We start from the raw sequence: 27,922 nt of genomic DNA on the forward strand, positions 1-27,922 counted from the left end.
AGAAAAAGACATAGAAACTCACGTGGTGAGTCACATTAAAGTCATCTTATAAGCATTGGTTGGATGTTTTACCTAATTGCTATACTGGAACTACAGATAGCTACCAGTATGGCATCTTTTTTTTTTTTTTTTTTTTAATCTCTAAAATTTACTTTTCACTGTTTGAGGCAATAATTTTTTAAATGATGATTATGGTCACCGAGCCTATTTTAAGCCATACCGGTTAGTTTTCATCTTGACATGGCATGTTTCAAGCCCTGATGTTTTTATAGCCCTTCTTTTCTTAAGTGTTTTGGGAAAAGGTGTAATTTTCTATGTGGCTCATTTCAAAGTGATTTCTCATATCTCTTCAGGTAGTAACCTTGCCTATTTACCAATTTGTGTATTGAAGCTACAGTATCTCTGGAAAACATCCCTTTGAAGTCAGAGATCATGAAATTTCCTTACTGATTACTTACCTTTTAAGATTGATCTTAACTCTGATGAATCTGAATTAAGCTTAACAAAACAGTCCAGGTATGCAGGGCTGTTCCACAGCACCAAAAGAAGTAAAGAGTGAGGGAACAATAGAATGAATCTAAAATGTTTTCTCTGAACAATAGCTTGGAGCCCAAACCTCTGTTGAGTAAATGTGCTGGTGTGGTACCTTTGTTAAAATTGAAAGACTTTGTAATGGATGTATTTTAACTGGTTTGCTTATTCTATTAGGCGCCAGGTTACGGAGATGTTCGGTTGTCTTTGGAGGCAATTCCAGATACTGTAAACTTAGAAGAACCTTTTCATATTACCTGTAAAATAACTAACTGCAGGTAATGTCAGTGTTTGTGGGTAGGTGTCCTTTCCTCCTTACCTATCTAAAAGAAAGTTTTTAATCTCTTAAATATTCTTTTAAGTTTCTTCTTGACATGGAGACTTTCTGAAGTTTATGTTAAATACTGTGAAGCTCTTCATCTTTCAACAGTATATTACATATTTTTGAGCTTCTATTGTATTATGCATTTCCTGTATTTTTATTCATTCTTTATATACTATGTGGGTGGATATTAATTGTTCACATTCAGTGGAAAAGAAAACCAACGGTTGAATTTTTCAAGCTCAGAGAGTTAGAAAATTTGGGACCAGAGTTTGAAACCGGTGTATTTGACTTCAAAGTCCATGTTCTTCTCATTGTTTAAATTTCCTTCACACTTTAGATTACTAAAGCATGAACTAATGGGTTCTAATGGAATATTACAGATTTAAAGTAGTAAGGTAGAGTTTTCTGAAGCATACTACACCTGAACTGTATCTTTTAATATTAAGGAACCAAAAATTGATTATATATTTATACCAATATAAGGGATAATCATAGGTTGGAAAACAGAGTTTTGATAGTAAAGAGAAGATAATGTAGCTCCTGAGAGGCAAAGAACATAGGGCTTTGAAGTTAAAAAAAAAAAAAACCTAGATTTAAATCCCAGTTCTATCACTTTTGCAAGTATTTATATTACTATTTGATATGTGTGATTAGTTAGGGTATTTTGATAATATTGCAAATGTTGAATCCCAGCCTCTATACTTTGAATATATAATCCTTTTAATTTCATATCCATTTCAACCTTTTGGTATTAGAAAAATAGAAAATATTCATAGATTCAACAAATACATGAAATAAAAATGAGAAAGGAGTATGTTACTGATTAAATCACAGAAATACCTACTTCCTCTATGAAGCTACCTAGGTTTTTCCGAGCACAGTTAATCAGTTCTTCTCTGTTACTATAAATTCTAATTCGGTTTTTTAGGAACCCTCATAAATAACTGTTCGTCTCTTCCTTAATGATTTGTGAGTTAAGAAAAGCTGTCTTATCCAGCTTTATAAATGCAGTTTCTGCCACATCATAAGAACTCAGTAAACAAGACACCCAGGGCGCAAATACACAATGCACAAATGGTATCTTAAGGGATATTTTTGTTTTTTCAAGGAAATCAGTTTATTGATCAACTAGCAGTGGAAAAGTTTAAAATTTTTCTTTTGACCTTAACTTTTCATGATTCAAATAAATTTTCTAAAGGCACTTAGATCTTTAGCTGCCTCATCTATAAAAAATAACCCTCTACATATACACAGATACACATACATACAGTTATGTACAAATATTAACTGGGTGTTTATGGAATTTAATGAGAAAATTCATGTAGTGCATCCAACCTAGTTTCTGGTACATAGTATTTAAAATGTTTGTTAGGGAAATAGAGACTATGAAAGCTAATGTCAAGTCAATATGTCTAAAAAGTGAATAAATTAAAATTTAAGTAAATACTTTAAAATATGGGTCCAACTATGAGAAAAAAAAGCGGTAAGAATTCAAAGTAGCCATGAATGGTGGTACAGTAGGAAACTATCTTTCATTATGAGCTTTTTGTCATATTTTCGCTAAAACTTCAACTTAGGATGACCTAGTGATACTTATTAAAAGTAGTTTTTTCATAGTAAATAATAATGGCGAGCAGGCATGAATAGTATTTACTTTTGAATCCTCTCAGTCATTTTTCTGAGTTATATGCATGTTAAAGGATTAGTTATCAAAAGCACTAGACTGAACTCAGTTTCTCATTTTATTTCCTATAATAGAAATTGTAAGACTACATAGAAACAATATGAGGCATAGAAGTCTGTAAATCTCCCAGAGAAATAGCAAAGTGTCATTAGCAAATTAGCACTAGGGAATCAGTGTTGAACAATAGAACCAGAAAAGTGATCTCAAGCAGGTAGATTAGCTTAAAATCATTTTAAGCCTCAGAATATGCCATCTCCTTTCATTTTCCTGATTCTCTCTTAAATATAAAAATTATTCAGTAGCTTTTCATTTCTCTTCATTTTTGTTTTTCTGGATACCCAGAAAGCAAACTTACTGAAAAGGAAAAAGGGTTGGGGGTGGAATACCATAGTATGTCCTTGTGAAGTGAACAAGATTTATTCCTGTTTTTCTGATTCCCCTAGCAGTGAAAGGACGATGGATCTGGTTTTGGAAATGTGCAATACCAATTCTATCCATTGGTGTGGTATTTCAGGAAGGCAGCTTGGAAAGCTGCATCCAAGTTCCTCTCTCTGCCTTGCCCTTACTCTGCTGTCTTCAGTACAAGGACTACAAGTATGTTCTCTTTTCAATGATTTCAAGTGTATAGGGGCTAATTTATAATCATTTATTATAGCCATATTTTCTCTGGTAATTACCAATGATTAAAAACTGAGGCCTATATCTTTCTCTCAATAGAGTGTCTCCGGCTTAAGACTAACAGACACATTCTTAAAGAGAACATATGAGTATGATGACATCGCACAAGTCTGTGTGGTATCTTCAGCTGTTAAAGTGGAAAGCTAAAGAAAATTCCCAGTGTTATGCTTTTGTTTTCACAGAACTGCTTTCTGTATTTTTGTCACCTTTGTGAAATGATCAAGTTAATAGCAAAAATAAGTATATATTATTTAATTTTCTTTCCTGTAAAAGTTAAAATATTAAATATTTGTTTTGAAAAGAATCAATTTTACCTTGTGAATTATATTCTAAGTGGATATTTTTATATTTTCTAACATATCTTGCTTCATTTTAGGTGACCATTGGACTCTGTTCTCCAAAAGTTCTATGTTTGAGGCCATTTGTCCTTAGCAAGTAGCTAAAACAGCAGTCGGCAAACTTTTTTTTTTATAAAGGCAAAATACCAAATACTTTTAGGCTTTGCAAGCAAATAATGAACTCTGTTATTATAGTGCAAGAGCAGCTGTGGGGAAAATAGGCAGCTGGCTGGATGTGACCTGTGGGCCATAGTTTGCTGATCTCAGTCTAGAAAATACAGTTGTTTCTTAGAATTTTAGAATTCTCACAATACTTTATTTAGAAATATTTCAGTTAACTCCTTTTTTTTCCTACCTCCTCAGTCAACATAAAGGATTGTTTAAAACAAATGGGATAATCTCCTATAACCTGATAATTTGCTAACACAGTATGAACCTTTCTAGTTATTCTCAAAATAACTAGATGTGATAAAAACACATCTAACTTTCAGATACTAAACATATAAGAAGTCCTTCATTTATTATGTGGTTCTTGATTTAACTTTTATTAAGATGCCTAATAACAACCTAAATCTAAGCTACAAATGTCTAGATTTTTCCCACTGAAAAATAAACCACTTGTTTTCATTACATGTATTTAAAGGATTCCCAGCTTCTAATATTTGATTTTGAACTCTAAATCATGTATTAATATTATAAAACTCTCTCTCCATGTAATCACAACCAGTTATGCCATCAACAAAAACAGACAGATAAGGCTATAAACACTCTGCAACATGAATTTAACAAAATGTTTCACTATTTTGTCAGAATAAAAGGTTATGCTACCAAATAAAATCATCCTGTTTTCATAAGTTGAAATTCAAGAATGTGTAGTTTGTTAAACATGAGTACATTAAGTCAAATACAAAAATTGGTTTTTCTCGAATGCATAATTTATTTATTGCCATGACAAATTTTTGTTCAGAATGAAAGCTATATTCAGAAGAGTTGCCCCTCAAATAAAAGTTATGAGATATCTGCAAAATAAAGTACAAGCTGTGTAAAACTGAAGTATTGTCTTTCTTCCAAAATGATTAAAGATTTGATCAAATGATGAAGTAAGACTATAGCCACTACACTGGGAACTTTGATTGTTTTTCAAAGCATCTTCTCATGACTGGAACTTCTGATTCATTCTTTCAAACTTTAAAAAGTAACATAATAGTCAGTTGAAATCTACTGTATACATTAACTACAGTCTCTTCTATTTATAAATAACATTAAGATTAGATAATTCCATTTTAGAAAGGATCTGTGTAAAACTATATTATAAAAATCAGACTAACAATTTGGTACATTAAATGAAAATGTCACTTGCATAAAAAGGACATGTTCTGTTTTCTATAGCATGGTTACAGCTACTACAAGGAAATGTGTATAATGGAAGTCAAGCATTCCTTATTAGAATGTGTGTATATAAATATTTACTTTAATGCCCTCTTGTTTCTCTAAGACAGTGACTATATTTTCCAGACAAGGAAGAATAATATTCTGTATAATTTTAAGAGTACCTAGCACAATCAAATCACACAAAACTCTATTGAAGTGGCTTGTAATGCAATGATTCCAAAGTGATTGCGGAATTTACTCTTCCATTGCAGAAGAGTAAAGCTGGCTTGACTAGAATGGAATCCACCTAAGTGGACAGGTGTCATCTAGATTGAATTTTGGGGGGTGGTATATTCTTAAAGAACAGAGTGAAATGGAATGCACCAGTTCCCTTAATTTCAGGTAAAAAGAATGGCTCCTTTAACTACAATACCAGCACATGAAAGCAGTGTTTTAAAGTGTTTTCTTATGATTCTCTTTGATTTTGTTATCCAGGTAGCACTGGCCAAAATAAAATGAGTGGAAAAGCATTTCCTCCTCTTCTGTTTTCTAGCACTCACTGTGTAGAACCGATGTTAATTTCTCCCATGTGTTCAGTAGAGTTCATCATTAAAGTCATCTGGCCCTATGGCTTTCTTCCCTGGAAGGTTTTTATCTATAAATTCAACTTTGTAAAATATAGGTCTATTCAGGTTGTTTCTCCAGTGAGCTTTGGTAGTTTGTATCTTAAAAAGAATTTGTTTCATCTAAGTTGTAAAATATAGAGATCTAGAGTTAGTCCTAGTGTTTATAATTATCCTTTTAATGTCTATAGGGTCTGTAGTATATCTGCTTTTTTTCCCTCCTTGTGCTGGAAGATGTATAAACCCACTGTCTCCCACAAGCTCTCTGCCACTGAGCTATATCCCCAGCCTTCCTCTAATTTCTTTTTTATTTTTCTAATTTTTTTTAAGTTGTAGTTGGACACAATAACTCTGCTTTTATTTATTTTTATGTGGTGCTGAGGATCAAACCCAGCGCTTCACACGTGCGAGGCACTCTACCACTGATCTACAACCCCAACCCCCTCTTTAATTTCTGATACTGTTAATTTGTATTTTGTATTCTCATAGTCAGCTACAGGCTTATCAAATTTTATTGATCCTAAAGCACTTTCAATGCACTTAAAATTCTAATCCTTAAAACATTAACTTCTTATTAAACACTGGAATAAGAATGACTAGTGTTTAAGGATCAGCTTTGCTCTTTTTAATCACAACTGTAACTCTTATGTGATTAGTACTTCATTCTTTATAACACTTAAAACACTAGGAGCTGCGTGTAACATCATAAAAAATAAAAACGGATTAGACACAATATAGGAAATTTAATTTTAGAGGGCCTGTTCTTTTCTGGCCTGAATCAATAGGTTCACACTGCTCTTCATTTTGGCCTGAGTCCAGATGGTCTAGTTGGGGAGAAACCTAACATTGCTCTAAATTTGAGTTCTTGGACAGACCTACATCCAAACCACTGGTATACTGTTTAAAATGCTGATTTCTAGGTCTTAATAACAGTACCTACTAAGTAAAAATTGATGGTGTGGCCCTCATTCTTCATGTTTAATGAATTCCTCCAAGTGATGCTTATAGTGAAATTACAGAACCACAGTTCTTATCTTACGAAGGTGGGGAAAGGGAACTTCAGGATATCAAATAATCTTTTTAGAACAGTTATAGTAAGGCCCTTATTGCATTATTTTTACTAATTTTTAAATGATCTTTTTCACTTTTCCCTCACAACACTTATAAAATCGTTACATGTGGCCCACTTCACCAATTTCATGATTAATCAACAAATCCCAGTTGGAATTAGAACTGTCTTATATGCCCCTGTACTTAAACCATGCCATTAGTACCTAATGGCATTTCCCCTACCAACCAATATGGTATCTAATTTATAATAAAAAAATTTTATGTCTCCTGTTACATTTAAATTGCATCAAATTAATGTTAAGCATAAGATTGGCATACCAAGCCAAATTATAGCAGAGGACTGCATGAACAAGCAATGTTAGTGATAGATTCTTTTTGTTATCCATAAAATAATTATTACTTTTTTTAAAAAAAAATCAATGTTTATGAGTATATAATTAAATTCCACTTAGAAAATCCTTAACTTAGGGTCAAGCCACTGGCTTATTTAAATATAGGTATATTTGGTAGTTTCCAAAGTAAGTTCACCACTAGGGAAACTGTGGTAATAAGTTGAACAGTTACATATCACTGAACTAATAAGTATCAGTAAGGGTTTCTAAGTGTATTTTATTACATACTTATCATAACTGGCCATGCTAATGTTATTGATACTAAACTGCAAACAAGATTAGTTAAGAACTATGCAGAAAACCTGAGCATCCTACTTTATATATAAATTCACATTATCTATTTTTTCTCTTCATAGCATCCCTTGTACCAAATACTGCTTTCCACAAGCTCTTAAAGACTCCCTGTCACTCATCAAGATAGCAGCATCAAAAATAGTACTGACACCTATGATATATATTGACAGCATTTATCAAAGCTAAACTTCTGTAATAAGTTTCTTCTCCTGAAATGCTGCCAACTGACAAATGTATTTCTTGTCAACCTGCGTGGGAAAACTTTCCATTTAGTCATCTTCCCTCTCAAAAAACCTTCTAGAAGGGAATTTAGAGCTGCAGAACTCACCAATAAACAGTCCTACTGTTCAATAAATATACTCTGCTATTAAGTCTAATATACAAATACGATAAAAGTTTCAAAATGGATGGAACCTTGTTCCAGTGCTGTACTGGCACTTAACAAGAGTACTAATCATTTGATTCCAAAGGAGTCTGTTTGTGATAAACCTATTGTCTAAACAGAATTATTCTTTAAGAATATATACAAGAGGTTTTCCTTATTTTCACACATCAGATATGGTGGTGCTTTTGTTTTTGTTTTTTGTTTTGGCTATTATCTACAGTGAAAACTTCAGAGCCATAAACCATTTCTATTCTGACTTAGGGTTCCTGATCAAATCAGGAATGTTCTTCAGTGCTGCTACTGAAGGATCTGCTCCGGATGTGATTTCTCAGTTGCTCTATAAGTTCAGGATTCTGTTGTTGTATCTGCTGAGCAAACTGCTGTCCCCTGTAATAAAGAGGCAAAATGAATTAGGGAATTTCCGGTCATAATATCCATGCAAAAATAAGTTCACAAGATGTGGGACTACCCAAGAGGAACTTTTCCTATAAAACAAGTTTTAGAAACATGACCTTCCCAGTAGCATTATACATAGAGCATTAATAGTGTATACACTGCCCTTCAACCTTTTGGCTAAGATCAAATGAAGAAACAAAATATCCAAGCTAAAAAGTGAGTGCCTGAATTGAGTGAAATCTATCCTTCTGATGTTTAATCACAATAAGCAAAGGGGTCAGTAGATGCTTTTATTGTATATATTCAAATATAATACTCTTAAGAATCAAGTCTTACTAGTTTCTCATAGGACAAGGTGTGACACCCAGTTTGGGATGCCTGTAGATGTTACCTAACAATTGATTCTTATAAAGGCAAAGAAATTTCTTGAGTTTGTGACCTCAGTTGTATGTGTCAGACATCATAATAATCATGCCACTTTAAAGATCACTGTAAAAATGCAGTATTCTAAGAGGTTATATAATCATAATCAAAAACAGCAATGGTACTTGTAGTATCATATAAAACTTCCAGTGACAGTGTCAGACACAGATTCAAAAAGCAAAGTATCTTAAGCAATTTGGATACAAGAAAAGGAAATATGCTCAAATGAAAAGAAACAAGGAGTTTCTCTAAGTAATGAGAGATACTGAAAAAATTTGAGGAAGTTCCCTAAAAGGTCTGAACATTAATACATGCAACATGATTTTATTTATTTTCACTTATTTTTGCAGTGTTGGGGATCAAACCCAGGGCCTTGGAAATGCTCACTAAATATTCTACCACTGAACTAAACACAATTTAAAAATACATTTTAGGTCGATATTTGACTTTCATCTACATTCCTGAGTAATTACTCAAGTCTGTCAAAAAACTTTTTCTTGTGTCTTCATTGGCAAAAATGGAGGATTAATTGCTTTATATATGAGATTAAATTACATTTGGATATAAGATTCTTACTGTTTCTATGCCTTTACAAATAGCAGGTCACCGAGTCCTTAGGAACTTCTATAAATATCCCCAAGTAAGAAACCGAGGACCCTGATTTCATACTGACTTTAAAAAAGGAAGTAACAAATAATTAGGCTGCAAATCCGAAGACTAAGTATAGATCAAAAACTGCTACTAAAGCTCTGAACTCGTGAGTAAGTCACTAACCTACACCTCAATTTTTCTATCTGTTCAGTAGCAATGTAAATTGCCTACTTTCTTCTAATTTCTGTCCTTAAAGATTTTGCTGATATTTGAAGATTCACTGGGAAGGGAAAAAAGTATACTGAATACACATGATTGCCCTTCTCAAAAGACAGAGCTAGACAGAAGACCCACATCTTTTGGATTCCTGCCTTTCAATCTGAAAAGTAATTCCTATTTATGAACTTCTTTTGATTTAATAACTTCTAAGGAGACCAGAGATATTAATAGTAAAAGATTTAAAAAGCAGCAACAGCTGCAAGCCCTGGCCCCTCACTTTATAAAATACATTTTCATTATTTCTGCTTTAAGACTTACGCTTGGATGAGGCTAGACAGGTCAGTTAAGCCTCCAACTCCAGCAGCAGGTCCTCCAATGGCATTTGTCATCATTCCTGACATTCTACAGTATGCAAAAGATATGACTGAAGTTAGGATATATTCTTAACAAACAGGATAACTGGCCAGGAAAAGCTAAGCCCACATTATATAAGAGGTTAGATAGAATTGTGGTTTTAAGTTCCAACTGACTGGCATTTAGGGAAGTTTTATCATTTTTTAGCTGATGTGCTCAACTTAAAAGCCTGGCAAGTAGAAGGAGAAAATGTAACAGGCCCTTTCTGTGTACTTACAGCTGTTGAACTTGAGGGTTCTGCATTAAACTTGCTGCCTGGAATTGAAAAATAGTACCTCCCATTAAAGGCAGTCAATAGGGATATTTAACAAAGATTTTTTTAAAGGTATGAAAGCTAAACTATGTAAGTACTAACATTTTGTAGCCTCAGTGCTAAGTAAAGTAAAGGAAATGGAAAGGTAAAAATAGATACTGGGAAAACTGACATTAAAAAAATATAGTAAAGCTAATGAGATTCAATACTATAAATAGCACTATAAATTAAGGCTACTGATGGCAGGTTACTTACTATTGCTGATCAGATCAATTAAACCAAAAGGAAAAATAGAAACTTTAAAAGTATAAAGAATCTCCTACACTTGAAAGGGTTTACTCCAAAAGACCCTTTTGGTTGTAACTGGTCTGTGAGGTTCTCTGAATGGACCAGAAAAGCCCTTCCTCAATAGGACTGAGATGAAGGCAGGCTTCCCACTTCACGCCTGGAGCAGGGCTTTGGAACTGTGTAACTCTCTCCCAAACCCCATTTCTAATCTCTATCAAGCTGACCTTTATTTTCAGAGCAGGGAGTCCACTCAAGGTTTCATACATGCTAAGCATGGGCTTATCACCAGCCCTGACCCTTTTTTGTGGTACTAGAGATTAAGCCCAGGGTCTCTTTACCACTGACCTCTTTATCCTCAGTCTTTTTTCTGAGACATGGTCTTGCCATGTTGCCTAAGCTAACTCTGAACTTGAGATCCTTCTGCCTCAGCCTCCTAAGAAGCTGGAAATACTGGTGTGCACCACCCCTTTCAGGAGCCCTGACTCTTTTTCAGAGTCAAAAATATGTTTTTAATCATTGCCTTATTTAACTCCTGCAAGGTGATGTCACACCTTATCTTGGCACATAGCACCTTGAAGCCCCTAAGTCAAATCTAAAAGAATTTCATTTTTACATCTTTTTTTTTTGAGAACTCAATAATAATTTTATTATATATTTTAAGAGGTACTCTATAATTATGATAGTGTTGGCTTTCCATTTGTAGGAGGGATATACATTTTTCTTCTAAAATGAAGTCATTTTAAGTTTACATCTTATTAACAATAGCATAACCTGAATCCTGGAAATGGGTAACTAGGTTAAAAAATGTCACAAACCTTACATATATATTTGCCAGCAAGTTGGTAGTTAAGACCAACTAAATTTGATGGTGGGGGTAGAGGTACTACCAACTGCTCAGTAGACCTCCTAATCTCACTGGAAATGAGGCATTTGTGTTTCAACTGATTTTAATGTATCTATGACATATTTATTTGAAGGAAACAAAAATGAATAAGAACAGATTTCTTGCCTTCCAGGAGCATAGCATATGACAGAATATTTCTCATCCAAAGTATATAGTCCTCTGGGGAGCTTTGTATGCCCAGGTAACAGCCTATACCCACTAAATCAAAGTTATCACATAATGGACCAAAGCATGTATGCTTTCCAAAGGATTCCTAAGTTATTTTGTTGGTTTGAAAAATAGAATTCACATATATGAGTCTTACATGAAAAGTTCAAATAAACTTTTTTTTTTTTTTTTTTTGCAGTGATGGTTAACAACCCTAGAGCCTTGTACATTCAAGGCAAACACTCTACCACTGAGCTACATCCCCAGCAACCTCATATAAATGCTTAAGCTTGACGCTGAGGGACAAGCTTGGGGAACCACTATAGCCTCAATTCTCAGGCCTAATTCTTAGATATATCTTCCTGGAACCAGTTTCACATAAGAAATTTAACCTTCAGTGTAATTGCAGATTTTTATGCCATATATGGTTTTCTTCCTAGAAAAGCACACATGTGCACAGATTTTTATATTCCACTGTGGGGAATCTAGGGACTTCCTGACATCCATACCTGGCTTCTTTCAGAGGCAGGTAGACAGGAAACCATCTCTGCATTGGCCTCTGCCCTCAGTACTTCACTACCACCACCACAGAAGCTCCCTTATTTATTTCTGAAAAGCTCAGCCTGTAGTTCCATCTACTCAAAGGCTGAGGCAGGAGGATCACTTGAGCCCAAGAGTTGGGGACAGTGTGGGCAAGATGGCAAGACCCCCATCTCTTAAAAAAGAATGGAAAAAAACAAATGTTTGGAAATATATGACTAGATAAAATAGCCAGTAAAAGGAAATATACTCACCATACTAATGAAAGCTGGATTATTTATTAAGCTAGCCATGTCAAAGCTCAATCCAGTTCCTGTCTGTAAAAGAGTTATATCTAAGAATCATTCCAACCACTAAAAATTAATTTCAATAAATTATGAATGACAGAACATATTTCACTCATTCTGCATTAACAACTTACAGGACTAGATACCTCTCTTAACTTCTGTTCTGCTATTTTCAGATTTGACTTATAGGAATCATTTTCAGGGTCAAGATCCAATGCCTTTTGATAACTTGTAACTGCTTCTTCAAATTTATTCATAGCAGTGAGGGCCAGCCTGACGAAAATATAGAGTAATACAGAGTATAAGAGTTATGCTAAAGAACATCAGGATATCACAATCAATTTTAGTATTCAATTCTAATTCAGATTATACTTAATTTATTCATTATACTGTGGTTCACAAGAGTATCACTAAAATTCCCTCTAATTCCAAGATTCTATAAATCTTATTTCTCTCTATTCTGCTTGCTGAAAACCTTGGTTATACCATATGGACTGTGAACTTAATGCTTAGAGATGAACTTTATCTACTTTTCCATTTTTAAAGTCTAATATTGAGGTAGTTTGCTTCATGAATGCCTAGAGTGAACTCCACAAAGATTTATACTGACAATACTATGGTCATGTAAATCCATGATGCTAGTTCCATTTTTGAAAACTCTAAAATATATTTTTGCTTCAAAATATTCCACTTTCTTTCTTCCTAACAGTATCTTTAAGCAACCATAAATATTAGTTTTCTATTTTAAAAAAATAGGCTGTAGGGTATCAGATGACTATCCTGAACTCAAGACATTTTTGTTAAATAGATAAAATTAGCATCCTTTACAACTCAAATAATAAATTATTACCCAGGCAGAAGTAAAAGTCACTCAATTTTAATGTTTACCTCCACCTAGTTATAATTTATTTATTGGAAAATTACTTCAGAACTAAATAATAATGTTATACATGGAAAGCTAGTGTTGGGGGTTTTTGTTTATTCTGAGATTGTTTTTAATAAATTAATCCAATTTTTTCTTTTCTGATTTACCTCAGAGACTTCTGATATAGAGAAAGTACAGTGCCAACAACAGAAATTCTCACAACCTAATTAATTTTCCATCCATCAACCCTGAAAGATACTTCATCAGAGTCCTCACTTAATCAATAGCCATAAATATTAAAACCCTACTGTGTACCAGGACTATTTGAATACTCAGAATTCCACAATGAAAAAGATAAATTTCAGATCTTAAGAAAAGCTCATTCTACTTGGGAAGGTCAAGTGTCAAATATGCAATCAAAAAGGATAAATACTAAAGAGAATAAAGAGTTGCTCAAAAATGCCACATTGAAGTGTCTGCTCAGTTCCTTAGCCTATTTATTGATTGGGTTATTTGTATTCTTTTCTTTTTTTTTTTTTCCTGTGAAGCAAAAAAGAATTTGTTGTTATTTGTATTTTTGACATTTGCCATCCTGAGTGGTGTGACCTGGAATCTCAATGTAGTACTGCTTTGCATTTCCCTGATGGCTAAAGATGTGGATGGTTTTTTCATTTTTTGCAAATTGCCCATTTGTACTTCTTTTGTGAAGTGTCTGTTCAGTTCATTTACTCATTTACTGAATGGGTTATTTCATATTTTTGGTGTTGAGTTTTTGGAGGTCTTCATGTATTCTGGATATTAATCCTCTGTCATAAGAGTAGCTAAAGTTTTCTTCCATTCTGGAAACTCTCTCTTCACACTGCTGCTCCTTTTGTTATGTAAAGGCTTTTAAATTTGTCAATTCCTGCTATTATTTCTGAGTTACAGTCGTCCTATTCAGGAAGCCAAAGCCTGTGTCTTTAAGTGTTTTCCCATGCTTTCTCAAAGCAGTAGCAAAGTTTTGGTCTTATATCCAGGTCTTTGATCCATGTTAAATTGACTTTTGTACACGGTGAAAGACAGGGATCTAGTTTCATCCTTCTACACATGGATACCAGTTTTCCCAGCACCATTTGTCTAAAAGTCTGTCTTTGCTCCAGCATGTTTCTGGCACCTTTGTCCATAATCAGATGACTGTATCTATGTGGATTTGTCTCTGCTTCTTCTTTTCTGGTCTATGTGTCTATTTTTATGGCCAGTACCATGCTGCTTATTTTAGTTAATATGGCTCTGCAGTATAATTTGGGATTGGGTATCGTGATGCCTCCAGCTTTGATTTTCTTGCTCAGGATTGCTCTGGCTAGTCTGAATCTCATTCTTCCTCACAAATTTTTGGATTTTTTCTAGTTCTATGAATAGTGCCATTGGTATTTTAATGGGATTACATTGAATCTGAAGATGACCCTTGGTAATTTGATCATTTTAACAGTACTAACTTTGCCTATCCATGAACATGGGTGGCCTTTCTATCTTTTAGTGTTTTCTTTAATTTCTTTTTTCGACATTTAAAAATTTTCCTTAAGAAGTCTTTCACCTCCATGGTTAGGTTTATTCCTAGATATTTTTTGAAGTTATTGTGAAGTTTTTCTGATTTCTTTCTCAGTGGGTTCATTATTGGTGTATAGAAAAGCAATTGACTTTTTGTATGTTGATCTTGTATCCTGCTTCTTTGCTGAATTTGTTTCTCAGCTCTAGAAGTCTTTTGGTGCAGCCTTTGGGTACTTCTGAGAATAAGAGTATATCATCTGTAAAGAGGGCTAACTTGACTTCTCAGGATGCAAAATTTTATAGCAGATGGGGTCAAACTTCGGACATCATTGGTTCACATGCATGTGGACTCAGACACACACACGTCTTAATCAATGAAAAAGTGCACAAGCCTCTTCCTGGGACTCATGTCAGTGAATTCTTTCATCATCTGGTAAAAAGCAGATGTCGGAATGGTGAGACACCAAGCCAGGACGAGGGGATCGAGCTTCTACCTCAACTTCCCAGTTAAAATAATACAACTTCTATTTTAGTCGGCTTTTTTGCTGCTGTGACTAAATGACTTGACCAACACAACTGCAGAGGAGGAAGAGTTTATTTAGGGACTCACGGTTTCAGAGGTCTCGGTCCATAGACAGCCTGCTCCATTTCTCAGGGCTCCAGGTGAGATAGAAAACAACATGGTAGAAGAGAGTAGCAGAGAGAAGCAGCTCACCTCATGATCAGGAAGTAGAGAAAGCGGGTTATTTGTATTCTTAGTGTAAAGTTTTTTGAGTTCTTTATAAATTCTGGAGGTTAGTGCTCTATCTGAAGTGCCAGTGGTAAAGATTTTCTCCCACTCTGTAGGCTCTCTCTTCACATTGTTGATTGTTTCCTTTGCTGAGAAAAAGCTTTTTAGTTTGAATCTATCCCATTTATTGATTCCTGCTTATTTCCTGGGCTTTTGGAGTCTTGCTTGGTATGTTTAAGGTATGGGACAAAGGCTGAACAGGAAAGAGCATAGAAAATAGTGTAGAAAGAGATGATGTCAGAGCAGTAAGGTGCCAGAATATATGGGACCATTATTTTATAGCTCATACTTCATTCCAGTTGCAGTGGAGTGACAGGATCTAAATTATGTATTTTAGAAGGCTCACTCTGCTCTCGCTAGAGGAACAGCCAGTGTGAGAGGTGGAATGGAGGCAAGGAGACCACTTAGGAAGTGATGGCAGTATTCTAAGTAAGAGAATGCAGTTTGGAGTAGGACTGTAAGCAAAACAGTGCTCAATATCTAGATCTAAGATACACTCAGAAACTAGGCTACACAGGACTTGCTGATAGATTAGATGTGCCAGGTGTAATAAGAATAAAGAATGACTCCTCAACTTTTAACCTGGGTAGCACTGGGTAGATGAATGATGGTATGATTTACAGAGAAGGGAAAGATTTAAGGATGGAACGAAAGTTCTGTTAGAAACAAAATGCCTATTAACTATCTGAACATAATGAAAAATGGTTGAATATATGAGTTAGAAGTTCAGACATATAACTTGAGAGACTCATTAACATATACAGTTGATTCTCATTCACAGAAGTTATGTTCTATACAGTCTCCATGAATTAGTAAATACCAAATTATTCCTAGGGAATGCATGAGCTTATATTCCTATGAACCTCTGTTCATATTTTCATCAACTGATCAGTACATAACTTTGTTTTATAAGTGTTTCTGTTTAGATAAACCTTATTTAAAATACATTTCTGATTAATTAGCACTGAAATCACCGCCACAAGCCTAACCCATGCCTAAACAAAGCTTATCTCACACATGTATTTTCTCCATAAGGCATATTACAACCTTTTTGCGCTTAGGAACACTAGAAAACACTTCAGCCTATACATTGGGCCACGATAAGCAGAAAACTCACAAACAAAAGATTCAAAAATACAAAAAAAAAAAAAAATGTATCACCAAAAAGACTGTTTCAGTATGAGCTAAAATAAGAAAGGAGACTATCATGTTATCAACCTCAGCTGAGAGAGCACACATCAGAAAACTCGAAGTTTTCACCTCTTGTGAATGTCCACAAATGACCTCAGAGTCAATGACCATAAATCAATATTGAAGTGTGGATTACACATAAATTTTATCAAGTAGGCAGATTCATAGATACAGAATCTGCAAATAATAACAACTATAGATGGAGTTTAAAAGTCTGAGGCAGGATGCAATCAGAAGATAAAATGAAGACACAGCAGAAGACAAAGCCCTGAAAAACACCATTTTCAGAGTTAGTAAAGGAGGAAGAACCAGCCAACGAGACTGGAAAAGAGTACACAGTGAAGTAGAAGGAAAACAAGGCAAGTGTGATAAATCCTAGAGGATAAAATCTGCCAAACTTATGTTAATTGTACCAAATACTATAAATGTAGTAGAGTGAGGATACAGAACTGAACACTAGGTCCAATAAAATACTGAAAACTGGTGACCTTGAATAGAACTATTTCAACACAGTAATTGTATTAGTCAGAGTTATCCAGACTAATATAGAAACCAATAGTACAGAGAGAGATATAGAAAGAGATTTACTAGGAAGCAGTAGCTCATTATGGAAGGTAGGAAGTTCCACTATCTGCCATCTGCAAACCAGAGGCCCAGGAAAATTAGTAGAGTTGAAACCAGAAGTCCTGAAAACCAGGAGAGCTAATGGTTTAAGTCAAGGTTAAAGTCCAAAGATTTGAGATCCAGGAATACTGAGGTTCAAGGAAGGAGAAAATGGATACCCCAGCTAGAGCAGAGAATGGATGGAGAGAATCCCTTTCCTCCCAACTTTTCATTCTATTTAGGCCATTAAAGGATTGCATGCTGTCCTCCCACACTGGGGAGGATGAACTTTACTCAATCTGCAGAGTCAAATGCTAATCCCTTCCAGAAATACCCCCATAGATACACACAGAAATTTTTTACCAAGAAGATTCCCTACCAAGTCAAGTTGACAAAACAAATAATTATAGTGACATAGACAAAAGACCTATTAGAGAGAGCTAAAGAAGGAATGAGAGATGATGAAGATGAGACAGGAAGGACAGATAATCATCAGAGGCTTTATAAAGAAAAGAACTGAGATGTGAGACAACTGCTGGAGAGGAACATGGGATGATTCCAGTGGATGATTTTTCATTCCCTTTTCACATGCCAGTCATTATCTATTAGAGATAGGGAAATGAATGTTATAGAAGATGAAGGGGATAATTACAAGTGTGAAGTCAAAAGTACAAAAGAATGAGATCTTACAGCAGGGATGCAAGTGATGGTTTTAGGATAAGAACCCTTCCATTTTAACAGGAAAAAAGGCAATCTATGTAGATACAATTGCAAGTAGATTGGTGGACTTAGAAATAGGAAGATGAGTTATTCCTCTTCAAAATAGGTCTACTTTCTCAATTAAGTGTAAAGCAATATAAGCTGAAAGTCACCATGGAAGGGGAGTAGTGGAAATTTGCAAGGGCTGAGTGCAAAATAATCACATAAGAGAATGAAAAGGTGAATTTCAATGTAAGAATAGGACATGTTGGGTACTCATCTAGATTTATGGTTATGGACAAGAAATGACTCTGCATATGTGGTTGCAGCATCTTCTCCAATAACCAATCAGTCATAAAACAACTACTATCAAGTCACAAAATCTGTAGTCAATTCCTCCCTTATGTTATATTTATCTTCTTACTAGTTCACAGAGTATAGAACTAAGCAGGAAATTCATAATGAAGTCATTAAGAACAGTGTATTTGATACTACTTGGTACAACTTAGTACATTCTCCCAGAACTTACCCCATCCTCCCATAGGCCTTACTGTACTTTGAATCGATTGCTATTGCTTTTTCACAATCCTTTATTGCATCTGTGTAATGGCTTAATTTGCTTTGAGCAGCAGCCCTAAAAGAAAGAAAAGAGATATTTATTATAAGTAGCTACCAAGGCACTAATTTAGATTTTCAGGTACTAACAAAGTCATATTTTCCTTATCCCAAATGGTAAAACACTCCTAATAAATTTCTAAGTTAAACTGTTTAAGATAATTTTATGATCAAATTTGTAAAAAGCTCAGAAAATTCTTTTCAGAAAAAAATGCAGGCTTCTTTTCACTCTTTGCTTTGCAACAGAAAAGACAAATATGCAAGTCATTCAACTAATCTACCTACTTACTGTTTTTATAATTTTCCCAAACAGAAAATTGAGAACAACAGGATACCTGGACTGTTAGGCACATGGAGTAAGCGAGTGCTCTGAAGGGCTGCAGAGACTGCTGTGCAGTCAACTGATCATTTTCATAGTAAAGTACAAATAATAGCAATATCCCAATCCACTGAAAGTTCCTCTTATTTGTTAACTTCTCAAGCAGACTAAACTTTATTTCCTTCAGTTTCCCAGAAGTTCTTATAATCTTATCCCTCAAGAAAAAGTTAAAAAAGTCAAATTTGGAAAAAGGATATTTGCCCAGACTGAAATCCTTGTGCTTGTGAATTCCACAGTAATATTTCCAACAGAAACAAGGAGAAAAACAGGAGCTCTAAGAAGGGTGTTCAGCTAGTCAGAATGGCATTCAACAAGAAAACAAACAAAAATAAATGCTGGAGAGGATGTGGAAAAAAAGGAACACTTTTCACTGTTGGTGGGACTGTATATTAGTACATTCACTATGGGATCAGTACAGAGATTCCTTAAAAGATTAGGCATGGAACCACCATATGACCCAGCTATACCACTCCTTGGTATTTATCCTGAAGAATTAAAGTCATCTTGCTACAGTGATACAAGCATACCCATATTTAGAGCACCACAATTCACAACAGCCAAATTATGGAAGCAGTCTAGATGTTCATCAACACATGAATAAATAAAATGTAGTATATGTACCACATGGTGTTTTATTCAGCCATGAAAATGAAATTATGTCATTTTCAGAAAAATGGATGGAACTTGAAACCATTATGTTAAGCAAAATAAGTCAAACTCAGAAGGTGAAGGATCTTATGTTTACTCTCCTATGTGGAAGCTAGAGAGGAAAAAGATGGGGGACAGAATCTAATGAAAATCAAAGGGAGATTGTAAAGGAAAGGAAACAGAGGGAGGGAGGGGTGATATTGGCTAAATTATATTGTGTGCATGTATGAATATGTAACAACAAATCTCATCATTATGTACAACATAACATGTGGAAGGAAAAAAGGAAGAAGAAAGAAACAATGTGGGATGCCAGTAGCCAAAAAACAATAGCTGCATGAGCAACAGTGATCAGGTGCCAGGGCCACATATAGTAATCACTTCTTAGACTCTCACCACCACAAAGAAATGAGTGCTATGCTACAGCCCCGCTGCCTCACAGAGGAACTCCAAGGCCTGGGTCCCTTCTATTAAGAAACGTAAGGAAGCACTTTCTGAAAACTTGTGCTTGCAAGCTAGAAACTGACTTTCCTTCATGTTTTTGAGTCTGCAAACAAAAGTCCTCTACAAATGCCCCATGCTATCCCAAACTCTGACCTCACTGTCCTCTCCCACTGCATGCTGAGAAGCACTGCTCTCATTTTTGTTCTTCTCCTATACATTTATTTGTTGTTTTAACTGTGTTAAAAAAATCTTTTTGTTAAACTGCCCTAACATATGCTTCCTTGAAATTGGCCAAAGGTAACTTCTCTTAGGAACTTACCAGAATTCTACGAAGCACAGATGAAAACAATAAAACTGACTAAAATGTCATCTATATCCAAGTTTTGCTCCTTGCTGATCCTCAGCAATCCTTAAGTATTCTCTAATCTCTTATCCTTCAAACTATAGATTTAGAATTTTTAATACTGCTTTCTATATCATATCAAGCTTATTATTATGCTCCATAAATACTAAAAGAGCATGCATGAAAATAGATTAATTATTTGTTAGGTCTCTATGAACAGAATGCAGTGTGGAAAATGAATCCTGGAGAGAAGTTGCTAAAAGTAAGATTGCCAGTCCTGGAATTTGAGCCTGGGAATATAAATCCACCAAAAAGTCTCGAAGAATTAACCACATATAGTAGGAACAAAAGGAAAAAGGAACAGAGAGTTCTGATCAACAGGAAGATATTGGGATATTGGGAGCAATGAATGAATCATTGCTTTTATACGGTCCAAAGACAGAGGCAACACCTCCCAGTCTCTTGGGAATGTCTCCGTGCAAGTCAAAGATTGCTCAATCAGTAAGGTGATGCCCTGCTCAAGGGAGATTCTGTGCCAGTCATAGAATTTATTAGTTCATAGCCTTGTGTTCAAACACCAGCTGCCCAGAGGGAGCTGGGCACAAGCTGATAAGCCCTAATGGGGCTGTTTTACCCACAACTTCAGTTATATTTATCTTGAAGATGCTTTCTCACAATAAATCCTTTTGATGTTTAAACCTATATAATAAATGTGCAGAGCCTGCTCATGGTCAGTCAGTCTTCTTCCATCAGAAGTGGGCTGATCCACCAAGTCCCACTTTTTTCAACTTTTGTGTCTGTCTTTTTTCCATCCCCTCGCTGCCCCACTAGGGAAGCTGAGTAAACAGTCATGTGGGTCATGACACTGAGGAATTCCCCTAGAGACAGGTCTATGCAAAGCAGATTAACAATATATGAGTCTGCGTCACTGTCATTCCCCATCTAATGCAAACATTCCAGGCCAATAAGCATTTATCAGTTATACCATGTAAAATTTACAAGCTTCCAGACAAGTTGAGATTTTCCTTTTAGAGTAGTTTAACTTTGAGAAAATTTTCAAGTCCAGCCTTCACTAGATTATAGACATGTCAATGGCTGACACATGCATACAAACTCCCAGAAAATACATTTGCAAAGAACTCGCACTGGGGCTGGGGATATAACTTAGTTGACAGAGTGCTTGCCTCATGTACACAAGGTCCTGGATTCAATCCCCAGCACCACAAAAACAAAACAAAACAAAAACAAACAAACAAAAAACTCACACTGAGCTGAGGGTATAGCTGAATGGGAGAGCATTTCCCTAGCATACAGAAGTCCTGGGTTCAATCCCCAGTACCAGGAAGAAAAAAACAAAACACAGAAACCACAACATCATACTTTTATGCCCAATTTGATTTTCTAAATCACAATCCATTCAGAAACAAAACTGTGTGTCATAGTAACAATAGGGGAAGAATGAGGTGTTAGCTTAGACCAAGCTCTTTTCCAAGGGTGATTTTAGTCCAGAGAGTCAGGAAGAGGACCCAGAAGTTTTCAAATATACTTGTCTATTCTGCCTGCTGTTTGAGTTGCTTGAAGAACATTTCAGAGAGTGTATTACTGTCTTAAATCCTGCCAACTCAAGAAGTTGAACGGTGATTACAAACCTACCAAATGAAATTTCTTCTATGAAGAACAACATAACTGGGAAGAAAGGAGTTCATGGCCTAAGCTTTAAGACAGGTTTTTTTTAAATGATTTTACTATATCTAAGTACAGACCCTGGGGGAAGGACTTATACAGCTGAATATGCAATCTATACTAAGTCTGGATCCTATAGGAAAGGCAATTCTGTCTCCTTATTCACAGGCTTAGAATCTGATATATCATGGACATCTCATTCTATAAATCTGCAAAAGGTGATTGTGCAGAACAGCAAATGCTAAGGGTCTTCTATTCCAATCAGTGTATGTGGCTGCACACATGCATAGAAAAGTTATGAAGGATAAAAGTATCAATGAAAGGATGGAGGCAGGGATACTCTGAAAAGAGGACAGAGAAATAATGACATGGTTTAAAAAAAAAAAATCAAATCTCTACCTAAACATTTACTAAATGCCTTCAGGCAACTAAAAGGAAATACCTGTCTTTTGATAACTGAATTTGATTTTTAAAATGTAATTAGAAATTAAATTCTAATACATAGGACTTAGCATACTCTGTTATATAGCAGAAGTTTTCAAAGGGAACAATACTAACATGTGGATTGTATTTCAAGCTACTAGTGTATAACTACATTCTGAATTTAATGTTGACTTTATGTATATATTTTTATTGTATTCCTTTGCTTAATTTTTTTCAGTGCTGGGAATTAAATTCAGGGCCTTGTACATGCTAAGTAAGTAAGTGTACTACCAGTAAGTAAGTCCTACTTAAGTAAACTGTATCATTAATAAATGTATATTCACACCCACCTAATACACTAATTTTCATTCTAGGTACACACAACATTATCATAGACTAAGTCTACCCAGCAACAAATAAAATAAATGAACTTTAGAAACATTTATCGTTACAAGTCTAAGGTGAAAATAAAACTTTAACTATGCCAGGTGTGATGGCACACACCTATAATCCCAGCGGTTTGGGAGGCTGAGGCAAGAAGATCACAAACTCAGAGCCAGCCTCAGCGTTTTAGTAAGGCCCTCTCTCTAAATAAAATATAAAAAGTGGGGGTAGGGATGTGGCTCAGTGGATGAGTGCCCTGACCCCAGTACCACAACACATAAACAAACAAACAATAAAAGACCCTAACTGTGTACCTGAATCCAGCTATAAATTAAGGACGGCAATGTGTTCCATTCACTTTGCACAGAATCTCAGAGCAATTAGGAACCATTTATCTGACCAATTAATGCTGTATCACCTCTATCTCAAAACTCTGTGAGAGCCAGGGGAGGGGGCACACACCTGTAATCCCAGCAGGTCAGGAGGGTAAAGCAGGAGGATGGCAAGTTCAAAGCCAGTCCTAGCAATTTAGCCAGGCCCTAAGCAACTCAGTGAGACCCTGTCTCTGATTAAAATACAAAAAAGGGCTGGGGATGTGGCTCAACGGTTAAGTGCCCCTGAGTTCAATTGCTGATACAAAAAAGAAAACAACAACAAAAAAACCTCTTTGGGAATGACTGGGAACTAACAACATAATGAAGCCACTTACATCCTGAGAGCAGATGCTCTGTGTTCTCCCTGTAGTAGGGCTCACCTCCATCTTCAAGATCATACCAAACAAGTATAATTAATGTTTGACATGCAAATCTTTTCATGTCAGTTTCCATTCTCCTTTCCTCCATCCCATTACCAGTCCACTAATTCTTCAGATGAAATATTTCTACTTTATTCATTCAACTAGCACATCTATCATTAGTTTCCTAATGCATACTTTTAATAATGGATATGGCAATAAGCAAAATAACACTCCTGTCCTGAATAGTGCTTATGGGCCATTGGGAACAACAGGCAGTGTTTAGGGAGAGGGGAAAGACTGGAAAACTAGAAGGAAAAGGTGATTTTGAGTCTAGTTTTCTGTCAATCTTTCTTCAGATGCAGGACTGACGTGCTTACTTTTCAAACTGATGTTCTAAATTTTTAAAATATTTATTAAACAATAAATTTATAGTCCTTTGGTTCAGTTAAATTAATTCAATTATGAAAAGATAATATTCAACAAACCTGTTTTGATAGTTCATGTGAAATGAGGTATGGGTCTATTTGACTGAATATACAATGCAAAGTAATTCATGACAAGGCTGACCATTAAAATAACAGATATGGAATGTAAAACTCCCAAATAATTAAAAAGAAAGAAATGAAGATTCTTTTCAAACCAGAAGGCAAAAAGACAGGAGAAGGGGAAGCCAAGGAAAAAAGCATGCTTCAAAAACATAAGATAGCTGAAAACAATTCAAATTTATCAGTAATCACAAAGTTGCTCTTGGGAAATGGAAATTCTCAACTTGGATACAAGATATCACCAAAAACATAATCAAGTACAGGTTAAAGTTAAAGGAACAGAAAAAGATAATCTGGTATAGAACACTAACATCAGACATTAGGCAAAGAACCTTGCTAGATATAGAAAGAATCAGTATTGATCATCCTTTTAAATTTAACTTTATGTGAAACACTGCCATGAGTTAGAAGTCCAATCTATGTTAAAACTCTCACTCTATCTTCTAGGAGATGAGTGGGAATGCAATAGATGGGACAGAAATGGGAGCAAGACTCCAAAAAGATGAAAAAGAAACCCTTCAATTTGAGTAAAACAGAAACAAGTAACTCTAATTTTATATCAAAAAGAAAGAATCCAAGCAACTTTCAAGCATAGTATTCTGAGTATATATCCTGAAATGTATTCTAAGAACAAAAAGAAAAATTACAAAGAAATCCTGAATTTCACCTAGTAGGCTTGTTAGTGGTGTAATACTGGTATTATAACATCAATTGAAATATACCAAATGACAGAGGAAATGAGTATCCTGGTGGTGGGACAGCAGGGTTTTCAATCTGGGAGAAGAAAGAAACATCAAATGGGAGGTGAGGGAAAAGTCTATGACACTGGAATGTAAACTGAAGTTATCTGTCTACTAATGACTTTTCAAAAAATATATTTCCTAGGTCAGTGGATTGAATAAACCTAAAAGCAATAATATCTCACACAAATTATCATGTCTCACAACCAGATATTGATATCTAAATGCTATTCTTCACTGAAAGGAACATAGGGTCATTAGAGAAATAACTGAGCTCAGGTCTAAGGCAAGGAAACTATAAGGCAAATGTAAAATACCCTGTTGTCTCAGAAAGCAAAAAATGTTTTTTTTTAAATGTGAATATGTACTTATGTACTTCTGTATATACACCAATATATCAGCAAGAAAATTATATATATGTATAATTATATATATATGTATGTATATTATATATATATTATATACACACACACACACATACACACATATACATATATATGCCCCAACATAGAGAAAAAAAGAAAAAGGAAGAAAATGAGACAAAATGTCAACTGGTGTTGATTATCAGGTAAATGTATATGAATATTTGTCTCAATAAATTCAAATAGATTTTCAATAGGTATAAACTGGTTTTAAAAAGAACAAATACACATACATGCTGCCATGTGACTGTTTCATTGTTAGAATTCTTCAGGTAGAGACCAATATCCCTTTAAAACTTCACTGAATCAATTTGACCCAAATTTTTGTTGAACACCTATGATATGCTAGACTCTCAAAACCACTATAAAGAGATAAAAAGGATATCCCTTGCCCTCCAACCTCCCATAGTCTAATAGAGAAACAGATAAGTAAATAAATAGTATGGTAAGTACAACTATAAGAGATCAAAGGAAGAGCAGCATGGAGAAAGGTATGGTTAGCCCTATACAGAGTCATCCAACAGGACTTCCTGTGACACAGAAGTTCTTAATCCACACTATCCAACACAGCAGTCCCTAGCTACATGTGACTAATGAGTACTTGAAATGTACTAGTGTGAACGAGGAATTTATTGTTTCATTTTATTACATTTTAATTAATTTGAATTTTATTGCACGTTGATTTATGTAAATTTAAATAGCTACATGTGTCTAGGGACTATCATATTGATGGCACCAAACCACAGGACATGGAAAGGAAGACTGTAGGGGCATGGTCAGGAGGCTGGAAGAGGAGAAATTAAGAATGTCTTCCTCAGAAAAGCAGTATCTAACAGGTTTTGAAGGATGACTAGCAGTACAAGCAATTAGAGTAGGTGTAAATCGCTAAAGGCAGAGGGGAAAGCACATAAAGCAAGGAGACATGTTGCACCATGGTATTCTTAAGAAATCAGAGTTTGATGCTACATGTGCATAGGTAGTAGAAGAGGAATGGAGTAGGAAAAAAAGTGAAAACTGACAAAGTTAACAGAAAAGAAAAAGGCTAGGGTGGTGTGTGTGTGTGTGTGTGTGTGTGTGTGTGTGTGTGTGTGTAGAGCATACATTTGGTCAATAGGTATTTGGAACTAGTGAACAGACAGCAAAAGTTGAAAGATAAATTTCCCATTTTATGTCTTTTTGGCAGAAGACTGTAGTGGGAGTGTAAGTAGAAATGTGAGGCCACTTTAAGTCTCTATTGCACTCATTTAGCAAAAGTTAAAAACCTGAACTAAAGGAGAAAGGAATAAATTAGCTATTTGAGAGGCATAAGGACAAGAGAAGCATCAAGGAAGATGCCCAGATCTCTGCCATCAGATACTCAACAACAAGACAGAAATAAAGCCAGGAGGATCAGACTCAGAAAGAGGGTAGGTGGGAGGAAGGAGAATGACTCTTTCAATCTTGACAACTTTAGATCACAAGTGGCAAGCTATCGTGAAAGCAGATTTATGCAGCTCACGAAAGGAAGAAGAGAGGCAGTTGAGCCTTGGAGGCCAGAAAGCAAAGAGAAGACAGGCTAGATTTGAGTCTCCTGTGAGATGAAGTCGACATGCCAGGTCTGAACTGAATAACAATGTGGTCTGCCCTCTGCCTTTGCTGTCTGGTTATCAGAGCATAACTAATGAAATTCCAGTAGAACCACACAGTCAGAGACTCCATGTTTTCAGGCACCCTTGCTTCCTCTACTTTGTTAAAACAAAAACATTAATATTGTCTTCCATCTTAAAAGAACATTAGGTAGAAGAAAAGGAAAAGCCACAGCTACCTCACATGTGCCCTCTCACACATAAATAAATGCTACAAAAATTATTCCTACAACTGAAAAAAATCGTATGCTGTTTTTAAATGAAACAAATTTTGAACATCTGGGACTATGCTAGGGCCTTTATCACTCCTTACAACATCCTTTGAAGTAGTCAGTATTACCCTTGTTTTACACGTGAATAAATTCAGATTTTAAAACACTGAGTACCCACGAGCATACAGTTAGTAAGTAGCAGAACCGAGAAGCGATCCATGTTCAACATATGGAGTTCAAAAGCCATGAAATGACTGACCAGACTGCTCACACAGAAGTAGGAAAAAAAATGCAAAATCATGAGGTCTCTACTCCCATCTTGCTTAGAGCTAAGAAGGTCATATTTTTGCTCTCCAACCTTCAGTGTTTTCCCATCTTTTCTACCTAAGTTCTACCTGCTCTTCAAAATAGGTCCACATGAGCTGAGTGGCCTTCTGAACAAATTGCCTCCACCGTGTTCTCTTTCTTGTGTAAATTTTTTTAAAACTGGGATTGAACTCAGAGGCACTTTCCCACTGAATTACATCCCCACCACTTTTGAAGACCTTATTTGGGGACAGGGTCTCACAGAGATGTTTAGGGCATCACTAAGTTGCTGAGGCTGGCCTTGAACTTGCAATCCTTCTGCCTCAGCATCCTTACTTGCTAGGCATGAACCACTACACCCAGTTTCTTTCTTGTGTATCTTTTATTCCATTTACTGCTTAGGTCATTCAATTCATTCATCCTATGCATGAGTCTACTGTGGTTTAAGTAATATATTCAGCATTGAGATTGGAGAAAAGAAATAAAAACACCAAGTTTATATGGGGACAGACAACAGAAAACTGCTATTCATTTCCTACTATAAGGTACTTGAAAGTACTTTAGATCTATACTCAATCATTTCTTGCT

The 27,922-nt window shown here is 35.3% G+C and overlaps 2 protein-coding genes across 7 annotated transcripts in view; one reads left to right on the forward strand and one right to left on the reverse strand.

The window, feature by feature from the left end:
* Trappc13 (trafficking protein particle complex subunit 13) overlaps positions 1-4,609 on the forward strand; it is a 45,274-nt gene extending 40,665 nt beyond the window's left edge. For 2 of the 4 annotated variants that reach the window (XM_047556585.1, XM_047556587.1), the window contains 3 exons: positions 709-809; positions 2,984-3,134; positions 3,258-4,609. In XM_047556585.1, the coding sequence (XP_047412541.1) occupies positions 709-809; positions 2,984-3,134; positions 3,258-3,365 (360 nt within the window). In that variant the 3' untranslated portion in view covers positions 3,366-4,609. The remainder of the gene's footprint in view (positions 1-708; positions 810-2,983; positions 3,135-3,257) is intronic. The other 2 variants (XM_047556586.1, XM_047556588.1) reach the window with 1 other exon arrangement.
* The window catches only part of Sgtb (small glutamine rich tetratricopeptide repeat co-chaperone beta), a 50,539-nt gene continuing 24,639 nt past the window's right edge, over positions 2,023-27,922 (reverse strand). For 2 of the 3 annotated variants that reach the window (XM_047556590.1, XM_047556589.1), the window contains exons 6-11: positions 18,359-18,463; positions 12,289-12,427; positions 12,122-12,184; positions 9,953-9,990; positions 9,640-9,723; positions 2,023-8,079 (exon numbers count right to left, since the gene is read on the reverse strand). In XM_047556590.1, the coding sequence (XP_047412546.1) occupies positions 7,968-8,079; positions 9,640-9,723; positions 9,953-9,990; positions 12,122-12,184; positions 12,289-12,427; positions 18,359-18,463 (541 nt within the window). In that variant the 3' untranslated portion in view covers positions 2,023-7,967. The remainder of the gene's footprint in view (positions 8,080-9,639; positions 9,724-9,952; positions 9,991-12,121; positions 12,185-12,288; positions 12,428-18,358; positions 18,464-27,922) is intronic. The other variant, XM_047556592.1, reaches the window with a different exon arrangement.

The sequence above is a fragment of the Sciurus carolinensis genome, chromosome 6, assembly GCF_902686445.1.
Source record: "Sciurus carolinensis chromosome 6, mSciCar1.2, whole genome shotgun sequence".
NCBI classification, from domain to species: Eukaryota; Metazoa; Chordata; class Mammalia; order Rodentia; family Sciuridae; genus Sciurus; species Sciurus carolinensis.